Source organism: Aulostomus chinensis, chromosome 11, assembly GCF_037954235.1.
Source record: "Aulostomus chinensis isolate RoL2024-O1b breed Wild chromosome 11, RoL_Achi_v1.0, whole genome shotgun sequence".
NCBI lineage: Eukaryota > Metazoa > Chordata > Actinopteri > Syngnathiformes > Aulostomidae > Aulostomus > Aulostomus chinensis.
The window spans coordinates 14,309,475-14,321,917 of record NC_141330.1 but is presented as its reverse complement, the minus strand read 5'-3'; the positions used below and the strand labels follow the sequence as shown (position 1 = coordinate 14,321,917).

The following is a 12,443-nucleotide window of genomic DNA, read 5'->3' as shown; positions in this document are numbered from 1 at the left end:
CTCCTCTGATTGGTGCCTATCAACACCCACAGCATCCCACCTGTCTCTATACCCCTTATCAGTCCAGCAGACCCACCAAGAAGAAGCCCAAACAAGAAGAAGCAAAAGAAAGAGAAGAACATGTTGCAGAATAAAGTGGTAAAGTGAAAACAGCCACCTCGGCAACGCCCTTAACACAAGGAAATGATGGATATTAAACATACGGCATGATCAGTGAAGAATGATGTGAATGAATGTAGATCCAGTGCTAAACTAGTTAAGGTCATTTGCCTCAGGGATTGCCGTCAGTCATGAACATTACACTTTGCCTTTTTTTTAAGTGTTAATGCTCAGTCTAGTAAATATTTCACTTATTGTTTGACTGCGTCCTTGCGCTGATACTGATCAGTTCACTCATACCACATGCGTGTGCCTGGTTTTTATTGTTTATTGCCCTTAGCTTTAATTAAACACCATGTTTTGGACAGTTTTGCTATCGTTTGTTGTTGGTGGCAAAGAGGACGTCAATGACAACGTACGTTACTGGTTCCCTCTGCCATGGACGTATCCATATCCAAATGTAACTCAAGACTGATGAGAAAAAAAAAACAGATTTTCTTTTTTAAACTGGTCAGTAAATCTTGTCACTTTGATAGCCGGATAACTGCGATCTTTACATGTCTTGTGCTTCACGCGCGATGAACACACACTTAGCAGAAAGCTAAACAGGAAGATTTTCCGTGACGCAAATTAACAAATGTGATCGTGTGTGTGTTTGTGTTGTGTAATACTGACCTCATTAATTGGGTGTAGCCAAGTATGACAGAAAATAAATTGCTCTAAGTGACATGAGGGGGGCCACTGTTTGAAAATAACAAATTTCCACTTGGGAAGAGTTCAACAATGTGTTACTTAACACTTTAGGTGTGCCTCTGCCCTTCACTCTTGTTCCAGACGACAAAGGCTGTGACATCAGAGGGTTGGGGTGAGGCTTTTATTTTGAGGTCTTTGAGGCTTTTACCAGTTAATATGTTAATAAATATACAGCATGTCAACAGTTGCACAAGTATTTGATAAATCACTTTTTACAATGGAGGAACTTCCACACCCTTTCCACTTGTTTTGCTATGATTCACATCTGTTTGGGTGATGTTGTCCTTCGTTTTGGCAACAAAATATATTCAAGACCACAGCCCAGATGTGAGATGTTCGTCTGCTTGACTCTTCTTCACCTGCTCCACACCAAAATGTAATTGTGACACAGAGAGCTTGTCCACTCCATATTTTTGGTAAGACAGACTCTCCATCTCTATCAGCATGATTTTGACTCCATTATCTCAACATTGCTCATTGCATTGATGCCAGACATACAGTACTGGCACCTTTAGGAGGTGCTGTGTGTTTAGAAGTTTGGAGGTCTGGGGTCTAAGACCTGATGATTAAAATCAGATCAAAGTGAGAACTCTGAGATCAAAGTCAGAGAGGGTGTCTGACATCATGGAACACATGGTCCTGCTACATGAGTGCAGTTCAATTTAGAGCGGCAAGGTGCCTTCCATTATAAACTCATCTAAGTAAAAGGTTATTAAAAAAGATGCCAGATAAATCTCGTGGAACAGAAGCCACAGTATTAACCTTTAAATTGTTCATTGCTTCTGATATAAAGAAGCATGAACCTGAAATACTCACGTGCATCAACAGTGCAGAATAACCAAGTTTTATGATACATTACACCACAGTTTGAAACGGATAAGAGCAGGTGCTGGTTGAGTTGTGTGTCCTGCCCTCTGGTGGTGAAAGGAATCATATACACACAGGCTTTCTGGAAGTGATGACGTAATGCTTAATGAAATGGCTTTATTGCACTACGTGTCCTAAATCTTGCTCTCCACCAGCACGACTTCCTCATTCCTTCGTAGTGACGACCAAAACAGAGCCCTGCAACAGCCAAAGAGAAAAAGAAAAAAAAACGCTGCTCACATATAAAACATAGAACTCACTGAGGTGTGTATCTACAAATGTCTTCGTGATTTATTTCTAATGATGTGAAAATTATGTCTGTTTTACCCCAGGGAGAGGAAGAGCAGCAGCAGCGAAGCGGTTAAACAGATGGAGATGAGCAGTGGTGATGGGAGGAGGGGGCTGGAGTGAGGAGGACCACCAGGCTCGGGGAGTAAGCGCCCTCCTGGGAGCAGAGACAGGTCAAATATCTCTTGCAGCTCTGTGTGGCCGGCCACAACCTCAGGGGTCACTTAGAGAAAGACGTTCAGACAATGAGACAGGGAGCTAATATTAAGGTCGCACCGTCAAGATAAAGAACTGGGAAGGTGCAAAAATGATTATACTGGGGGGAAGTTGTGTAGTGTGATGCCCCTCCATGATCTGATGCACCAGGAACCTCCCAATGAGGATTTTCTTTTTGATTCTACGTCAGTACATTTCTAGTGAGAGTGTTAATACAGTAGAACAAGAAAAGTGTGAGAAAAGCAGGATTTAGAGAAGTACTTAATCAGATAAAAATGACTACTGCATGACTTTCAGCTGTAATGATTCATTGCCTCCATGATTTCAGCGCCTGCATTTAGACCGTCTTGATTGAAAAGGATCAAATTATCGCACTATAATACTGTATTCTTTTGATTTCTTCCATCATTTAACTTCTAACGTTGGCTCCCGATTTCATCTTACTTCAATTAAACTTACATACACATCAGTCACACCTTATCCAACACTTTCAATTAACGCCAGCCTGGCATATGATGATGACATTTGCATTCCTTCTGACATTTATATGATATATGTCAATAAGTTTTAGTGCTCTGTTTGTAAATGCGTAATCTAAAGTACATTCTGCTCATATTTGTCTATGTTTTGTCAGTCCCCAAAGCATGAAGTCCTGTAACCTGGGACCTTTATATGTACCTTTTAGGAAGTAGAAGAGTCTGACAATTGATCGCCTGCCTGAGAAGATCTCACACTGGTAGGTGCCTTCATGCTGCAGGCTGGTTGAAGGGATGGAAAAGAGTCTGTCCACCCCCGCAGTCACTTCGGTAAACTGATCCACCTGCTGGGTTCTCACCTGTCCAAGAGGGAGAGCTTAAATGTTTGTAGGAAGGGATCATTTCTGAAAGAGTAGTCTTAAAGTATTAACTTGACAGTCGGGGGGGAACACGCTTAGAGTACGGGCTTCCTTGCTATTAAAGAAGAGAAGTAAGGTGAGAAGACCGTACCGTGTTAACCAACAGCCGCTAGATGTTAACATAGCTTAGCATATAGGCTAGTCGTTGAGAAATGCAGAAAGATGTCTCATACCAGTCGGGCTTGACTTCGTAGCTACATCAGTAACACTGCCTGATAACATATGCTTAGAAATCCTCAAGTGCATCCTTGCAACATGTTCTTACGACCATGAATGAGTTTAATCAAGTTGGTCCCACTCAGTGCTCCAGCTAGTTATCCCTTTTGCTCACATCAAAGTGTTTATAGATTGCTGATACTTGACAATGCACTTAAGTTCAAAAGCTGACATTTTTGCTGTTGTTTGCATCTGGTTGGTGGCCATGGAGCATTTTAGCTACAAGCTAAATAAACTGTACGTAGCTGGCTCTTTTTGCATTCTTGAGTCGCAAAGGTTTGATTATAGTCTGGAAAAACATCTTTGTGGAGTCAATATTTAGTACCTCAAAGGCAAAATACACTTTAAACGTAATATTTCATGACCCTGACAAAAATAGCCGTCATGTTTTCACATCTGGAAATGTGTGTGATGTTTATTTACACATATTGACTGAGTTTAAAGGGGCGGCACGGCTCAGAGATAGTGTGGCCATCGAGCAACCGAAGGGTTGCTGGTTCCCCATGACCATGTTGAAGTGTCCTTGAGCAAGATACTGAACCACTAATTGCTCTCGATGGCCCTGCGACCGACTGGCGACCCGTCCAGGGTGACCCCCCCCCCCCCCCCCCCCACCAGCTGGGATAGGCTCCAGCCCCCCGTGACCCTTAACTGATAAGTGGTATAGAAAATGGATGGATGATTGAGTTTAACATGAAAGCTGCTCATGTAGTTCCATTGGTTTTGCTGTTTAAGAGACAGCAAATCAGTCTCATAATGTTCTGAGTGTATAGCAAAACAATTATGATGATGACGAAGTCTGAAACTGTCGGCTTTGATAAGTTCCTGATGGCCTTTGAGACCAAGACAACGTTACTTGATCAGAGAGACAATTAAAATCTCAATAGGTAGCCCTATGCTGCTGTTTGACGCAACATCAGATGACACTAAATACATGAAAAAGGTCTGTATGGAGACAGGACAGATTTTGGGCTTTGGAAAGTGGGAAAAACACTGGAACTCCTGAAAACTGCAGGAAGTCTGGATGTGCCCTCAACCAAATCAAGTACATTTTTGCTGTTCTACATGATGTCCCTTTGATAGCTATTGTAGTATTCTGTCACTTCCATTCACTGAGCCTCCCCAGAAAAGTGTTGCCTCACTGGGGAGGCCTGCTTCCCAATTTGAAAGGCTCTGCCTTTATACTTTCGGGAGATGTAAATCATGTCCTCACAGCAGAACTGACTTGAGTGGTGCCAGAGGTGACCTGCAGGCAAACTATCTTGTGGAGGTCGAGGGGAACAGTTTGGTAAAGACTATGAGACTCTGGCTACACTTTTACACCTGCCAGAAAAAGATAGTGCTACATTTTAAACTGGTCCCACACAGGTGCAGCAGCAGGACTGGATGTGTTCATCATTAAGGTCCAACGTACCTGATCCGCAAACCTCCAGATCATCTCGATATCGTCTGGTAAGTTAAATGCCACATCACACCACATGCTGGTCCTGCTGTTCTCTGCTACCAATATGTCTGTAACTGAAATAACATATAGCCACCCACATTCAACCAGACAGTACCACACACACACACACACACACACACACACACACACAGATAACATTCACAGGGGGCAGCTCCTGCAGTCTGAGCCCTCCTTAATGATAATACTTAAACCCAGTCTCTGAGGACTTGAGTTAAAGTGATGATATGCTAAACAGTGGCTGTGCTGTACAGGGTTGATATGAATACCATAGTGTGTGGGAGTCAACTGTCACCTTGCATAAAGAAGCCAAGGACTTAAAGAGTACCTTGGGGGCTCGGTGCAAAAGATATAATGTGTGAAAATAAAACCATGCCTCAGTCTCTTTTTCAAATCCTGACTTTCTGCTAAGAGCATTTCAAGGATCAAAAGCGGAGAATTTCAAGGATCAGGAGCGCTTATGAAGGTGAAAACGTAGTTATGTAAGGATGTGGCAAGTCGGGATTACTACGCCTTTTTCACATTTTAAAATTGTGATGTAACAGCACCAGTAATCCAGAATGTTGGATACATTAGTGATACTCACATGGACAGTCGAGAGGGAATCCACAGGAAACATACTTGCATGTATTACAGTCGTATGGACCGGAACTCTGAAAACCTGATGAAACAATGAACTTAGCATTCATATTTGCCTTAACATACTCGATAGATCTGATGAGATAACTGAAATGATTTAAAGATTTGAAAAAGGTAAAGGGGGACTAACCGCATGGGGGCAAACATCCCGTGTCTGAAAAATAAATGACAGATAGTGAACTTGGACTACTCTACCACTGTGTTTAACCTGACAACTTCCTTTATTCTACACAGCATTTGAGAGGCTGTAATAACATAACGAGACTATTATAGAGAGAGTACAGAGATCAGAGGGAGCTATAATGACCCGATATAGGTCTTACTATAGATGAAAAGATGAAGGAAAAACCACATATTACCGTTAGGCAGTTTGGAGGCAGCGGCGATGAAATTGTCTGCTGCTGTCTGCAGCCTCTCCTCAAACATTGCATCTGATGGATGAAAACGAGGAGGAGGAAGAAGACACACATATTTGGCTGCTGAATTGAGTGCTGCAGGGAATCATTTGGAAATTTCTAATTTTGATCCTCCCTCCACTTCTCACCCGACTTTACAATTCTGAAGCACTAAAGTCTCATTTAGTTGTGCTGTAATGTGGCTATCAGGAGTTTAGCTACCATTAGAGATCTTTCCGTTAAGGTCCTCTATCAGGGGCCGGATCTCTGAATACAGAATTTCCTGCAGCACCTTGCGATCACCTGCAAGAGAGACAAATGAAGTAATTGTCTGTATCCACCTGTCTAATTTGCTACCAATAGGGCCTGGTATCATGTCTTCATGCTGCAGTGCCTTCTGGGAGATGTTGGACGCTATCTGTCGTGTTTTACTGCAGCTGGTACTTCATCTGCACTGGCAGCAATGTGAGGTTTGCTCACACTTTATCTATCTATTGTGTAATCAGCCATAATTGTTAATAAGACGAAGGAACATTGTGTTACAAAGTGTAACAGCGGGTCACACGACCACCACGGAATGGAAAAGACAACGGAGTTACTGTTCACTGCTTTCATGCTTGTGGTAGGAGAGTAAGGGAAGCCTGATAGCAGAGCTAACAGAAGGGTGGCTTGGGTGTCAGATCCATTCGAACAAATCATTTCAACATGGGTGAGCATGAGCTTCGAACAATCCCTGACATTCTTTACCAGTTTTTTCCCAGTAGATCCCATTCTTTTTTTCCTCTTTGTTTTCCTGTTGTTTTAGCTTTTTTGTCTTTGACTTGATGAAGATAACACCACAGGGTTTGTTATTTACTGCACTAGCTTCCAACAGCATGCCTCCTAATGCAATGCGGTCGGTTACCTACCCTTTGCCTGATAAAAGCAAGAAATCTCAATCTGCATGAAGAATTCTGCCTAACAGAGTCTGTAAAGGAAATGGGACCGCCTCCTCAAGGCTTCATGAAACTCACACGGCAAGACCCAGCTTATCGACTCACAAACATACTGAGATTTCCTGCTTTAATAAATTGATTGCTCATTTCTGACTTTCTACCTAAAAAAAGGTGTCCAATAGATAATTTTCCATACCCACTCGGCCAGCCTGAATGACCTTGGGATTCTTGTCAAATATGCGCTCCAGCTCCCTGAAGCAGGTGCCAGGATATGCCCTGAGAGCTCGACCGTAGCTCTCACACAAGCGACTACTGACATCAGTATCATCTTCAAGAACAAGGCAGCGAAAGCAGCCGAGAGAGGTGTTGAACAGCAAGCTGACACATGCAAACAGTAAAGCAGGCGACATTTCTCAGCTTGGCTGCTTAGCAGTTTGTTTGTTTGTCTTTTTTTTTTTATCAAATGATCTATCGTGACTACAATTGGAAATATTCCAAGGTTTCCATGAAACAAAAAAACATGCCGAAGACCATTGTGAGCAATTTGAAATTCTTCAAATTCCTTTGTCATGTCATTCTGACAATTTGATTGAAGACTATTGTCAGAGTTCCACCAACAAGCAAATGCATTGTCAAATTTGATGCAAGTTGTGATGGATGCTTGCTGCAAAAGCCCCTGATGACATCAGGGTCCTGCCGGTCGCACCTGGCGTTCACTACTGGACAGAAGACACAACATCTGGTTGATGGAAGTTTATTACAGGTTTACTGGAAGCTGTGACCTCACAAAAACTTTAGTCATACTCTGATCTGACTTTTATATCTGACTCCCATAGGGTGTCGAAGGGCATCAAAGCAGTCCAGGCAGAATCCTGACTGTCATATCAACTGTTTATGCGACAATACAACAGACATGCAAACGGACAGACAGACAACATCAAGGTGATGGAGAATCCTGACAGCCCGTCATGTCATTCCGACTGTCATCTTAGACTTTGGACACTCAGACTTTCTCATGCCGACTGACGCATCATCAGGGTGGCTTTCATCATCACCGACATTAGAATCCTGTCATCTCAATTATCTCAACCATCCAGACTTTCATCTCAGACCCTAGACCCTGAGACTTCAACCTGAGCGTAAAAGCATTTGAAGTACATCTCAGTCTGTCATCCCTCCAACATCAGAATTCAGACTGGCAGGTGGCTGCCATTATCGCTGACTTGGTTCTCAAGCAGAATCCTGATCACCTTAGGATCCATCCAATCATACTGCAACCTACAGACCACAGGCACTAACTTTGGCCCCCCCCCCCCCCCCCCCCCTAGTGACTCAGTGAGTGAGTAAGTGGCCTCAAATCGTGGTGTTCTTACCCAGGGCCTCAATTTTGATCTCAAGAAGTCTTTTGATATTAAAAATAAGATCTGCAAAGTGTCCTGCGCATGCATGCATTGTCAACATGCAGGGGTTTGAGAGGAGAGCATCAGAGACTCCCCTCTGTACTTCCCTCCATTCTTTTGTCTCCAGTCCCCCTTTCCGCTGGCTCAATGCACCAGTTTTACTGCAGAGCACAGAGATGGAGCGAGCCAAGGAAAAAGGCAGTGGGGGGGGGGGGGGGGGGAGTGGAGGGAGACACGAAGAGGGAGTTAAATGCTTATGTATGTGTGGGGATGAAGTGGGAAGCGTGTCGGTATGAAAACCCAAGAGAAATACAAAGAATACAAGTCTTACTATAGGTAAAGATGTGGTGAGGAAAAAGAAGAAGCCAAACAAAGAATAAAAGGGACAAACAAAAACTGTCAGGTGGCTGCCATTATCGCTGTGGAATTGGCGAGACATAGAAAGTGCTTATTTTTGCTGATGGAGGTGAATAAAAGAGTGAATGAATGAGAAACTAGTAAATGGAGGAAGGAAAGAGGAGAAATGGAGAGAGGGAGGTGTAAGAGGTGAGAAAGGACACAAGTGACAGAGGAAGAGAGAGCGAGTGGGACTACAAATCAAGCCGACTGCCTCATCACATCCTGTATCCCCCACTCGTCTACCATCCTCCTCCCTACCCCCCGCTCCTCCCTGGTCCCTCACTACCGGTGCATCTCCATGGCAACCAGACAGGGTGCCTAAGACATGAACTTAATATATTTCCAGTGGCAGGGTGAGCGGGGTACTAATGCATTCATCTGTCTCCACAGACAAGCCAATCAATATTAGACAAAAGTCTGCTCCCGGACTGCCAAAGTTAGCAATAGCTTACAGACGGCACACAAGGAATATCCCAAATGTGTGTGTGTGTGTGTGTGTATGTGTGTGTGTGTGTGTGTGCATGTGTGTGTGTGCATGTGTGAGACAGAATGCATTTTGTGTTTGTGTACAGCGCCGTTGAGGGCACGTTGATACAATCTCACACGTCTAGAGCACATACAAGAACATATAAGCTCGCCTTCTGTGGCCTGATGAACTGACCAGCTGTAAAATGACATGACATTCTTTATTTAGGCGGCTGCGCTTCTGCTGTATTTAACAGAAATGTTCCAGAATGATGTCAAACAGTTTACTTGACTACTCTGAGATATGCATGAAAGGAGAAAACAGATTGCAAATGTAACATCTGGGGATTTTTTTGGGGTCATATTTTATTGACACAGAAGCAATACAAAGTCTCCGAACATGACAATGCAACAATTCCAGCTGTTTTCCAAGGTGGCAAATATGACGGGGTCACAACCCTCGGCTGTCTTCCTATTGGACCCTGTAGAGGCCTATCACACAAAGCCAGCCAATAGGGTTGGCCCCCTGAGAGAGTCTTCTTCTTGTCCAGACTGAGAAGTTGTGATCTTGACTTGACGGTTCAACATTTTTGTAACAGAAGAGAGTAAATGAAAAGAAAAAATTTATCATGTAATGCGCTCTACAGAACTCTCCTTTTTAGAGGACGTTGAAACTGAATGCAGCCCTGTTCCTGAGGACCTCACCTGTGACCTGCTTTGACCTCACAGGTTAAGGGTCTCAGGGACAGAGGGGCATACTGGGAAATTAAAATATACCACGGCGGGTTTAAAAGCAATCAAAATACAGAATAAAAAAAACACAAAACAAAACTAAACACAGACTTGAAATGAATTAAGTTAAGAGGAACAGCACAGTCGCTGCACTCAGACATGACCTCATCTGAGCTGCGGATTCTGCGGCATCAACCAGGCTCTGGGTTTGTTGCAGAACGGAGGCAAAAGTGATCAGTTCAATTAAAACATAATCACGACATTAAAAGAACATGTTGGTCTGTGTTTAATTCACGCTGATCTTTTGCTTTGTGGGGGCAATAATTGAAGGAAACTTAAAACTCCCCACATAGGCACAAATAATCTCAGCAATACACCGGCACATTTTGAGGGAGACACAATTCATTTAGAAGAGACAATTCATTTTAAGCTGTTAAATGACACTTTGAGCATGATTTCTTGAGCTAGCGCCGACAAAACTCAGTGTTTTAATAGCTTTTCAGTGAGCTGCGCCACAGGAATAGCAGGATTATAATCTAGAACATTACAGTCACTTCATGGAAAAGGTACATTAATCTTGATGTAGTCAAAGCTGCCAGTGAAGGATTTCCCTCCGAACTTCCTCCCACTGAAATGATCAGTTAAAGGTTGACTGAGCAGCACCTCCGATGATCGAACGTCAAGTTTTATTGGTGCAATACGACGAGCTGGGCAGATTTGATATATTGACCATTTAAAGACGTAGAAAGTTCTGGATGCTTAGGGAAGGAGGAAGAGGTGCAAGACGGACTTATATAATATCAATCTGCCTGTGAAATAATTACTCAGTAAAACAATAGCAAACCATATTTTTTGTGACGCCGGCACCCAACAAATAAATATGACGAGGAAAGAAAGAAGATTCATTGCGCAGAGATATTACAAAGCAATGCCACCCACTGGTAGACAGAGGGAATGACACACATACGTTCGGCATGAAAAAAAAAAGGGAAATGAGCTCATTTTATGACACGGCTATGAGGGAAGCATATTTTCTTCACATGAAAAGTGTGAACAAACTTGCAATGTGCATGCGACACGTATCTCGCCGGGCAAACTGCATTAGTGCAAACGTACAGGTCGACTTCATGAGCTGTGGGCCTTGAGAAGCTGATGTCAAAGGTGTGATTTTTCAAATGGTCTCGCTGATGGTAGGATGTGACGGACATGGCAGCTGGAGCAGAACAGAGAGGATAGCCGTCGCAACCTGGCTTAAAAAAAAATTGAATGATGGATTTGTCTGCAGTGGAGAGATTTGTCAGAGATACTTTCATTCATGACGGCATCAATGAATGAATCATGCCACTACACGACACAAAAGAAATGGAAATCTAGCGGGTGAACACATTCGTGGTGATGATGGCAGGTGTGACTGCATACTGGGCAGCATTGAAATGATGTGACAGCTGCTGATTTCACTCATTCAGCTAGCAGGTGTAAAGGAAGTCAGACTAATGAGGTTAATTTCAGTCATGCGGTTTTCACATTCCTTGAAAATAGAAAGTGAGAACAAGCTTCACCTCAAGCATGAAGCGTAGACAGGTTCTGTCTATGCGCATTGATTGGAAGGATTTTCAATTGTATAAACACAGCTAGAAGCTGCAGGCACAAATGCATGCACATATACAGCACGACATGTCTTATTCATAAATGTCAGAGGAAAACGTGCGAAGAATTAGTGATGCAAAAGTTTGAAATCATGCATGTCAGCCCTGCAAAGGAAAATGAACATGCATGTGAACGATAAGGTAAAAAAACAAAACAATGCTCACCTCAAGCTCAGCCTCTTCTTTTCCTTTCTTTCCCAGTCAATGTGAGTCTGTTTCCCCTCTAGTGAAGCGCCTCTCTCTCTTTCTCTCTCTCCCTCTCTCTCTCTGCTGGGGCCAGACAGCCAGCCCGACAGCAGGTAGGTGAGGAGTATCGATTCCATTATTCTGCTCCCTGCCTACCTACCTGACTAACATCTGTACAGCACTTCACCTTTTGTCTCCATCAGAGCTGCAGAGAAGAAAAAATAAGGGAGATAAATAAATAAATAAGAGAGAGAGAGAGAGAGCTTGCTTACTAGTATGCTCACATGCTCGCTCACACACCAAACCGCCCAGTGCACACGTTGTAGACGACGCACACTCATTCATTTACCCTCCGTGCTGCATTCATGGTCTCCACTCATCTCTCATTGCACCTCGAATCCCTTCCTCCCCTTTCTTTCTCTCTGTCTCCCCCTTTTAACTCTCTGTAGTCGTCATCCTTCCATGTCCCTCTTTTTCTCCTCAAGCCTCACGTCTCTGCTTGCCCCCCACCCCCCACAATACACACACTCCAGTCCGTGCATGTGTGTGAGAGAAAATGAACAAAAGTATACGTGTGTGTGTGTGTTTGTGCATCCTTGTGTGTGTGTGTGTGTGTGAGAGAGAGAGAGAGAGAGAGAGAGAGAGAGAGAGTGAGAAATGAGAGGGGGAGTGGGCTGGGTGGCACAGAGGCTAGCAGAAAGTGGGGATGGAGGGGGAGGGTCAGAATCCTCTAATAGGATGAGAATAGAGAGAAAATATGAAGCCCAGGAGTCTCATGAACCTGAGAGCCTGGGATTACTGCCTCCTCCTATGTGAACAGCAATCATACCATCATCACACTGATGACTGG

At 43.5% G+C, this 12,443-nt stretch overlaps 1 protein-coding gene across 3 annotated transcripts; it reads right to left on the bottom strand.

Annotated features, from left to right (window-relative positions):
- Nucleotides 1–567: 567 nt before the first annotated feature.
- spaca6 (sperm acrosome associated 6) lies at nt 568–7,692 on the bottom strand. 3 transcript variants are annotated; one of them, XM_086217278.1, is made up of 9 exons: nt 6,962–7,692; nt 6,053–6,133; nt 5,795–5,866; nt 5,566–5,589; nt 5,383–5,457; nt 4,749–4,852; nt 2,902–3,058; nt 2,047–2,164; nt 568–1,917 (listed from the first exon to the last, which is right to left on the bottom strand). In XM_086217278.1, exons 1-9 carry the CDS (start codon nt 7,173–7,175, stop codon nt 1,854–1,856), a joined length of 909 nt encoding a protein of 302 aa, XP_086073404.1. In that variant the 5' UTR covers nt 7,176–7,692; the 3' UTR covers nt 568–1,853. The 3 variants fall into 3 exon arrangements, with proteins under 3 accessions (XP_086073404.1, XP_086073403.1, XP_086073407.1); XM_086217277.1 differs by having other exon boundaries at nt 2,047–2,230; nt 6,962–7,689; XM_086217281.1 differs by lacking the exon at nt 6,053–6,133 and having other exon boundaries at nt 2,047–2,230; nt 6,962–7,690.
- Between the last annotated feature and the right edge of the window lie 4,751 nt (nt 7,693–12,443).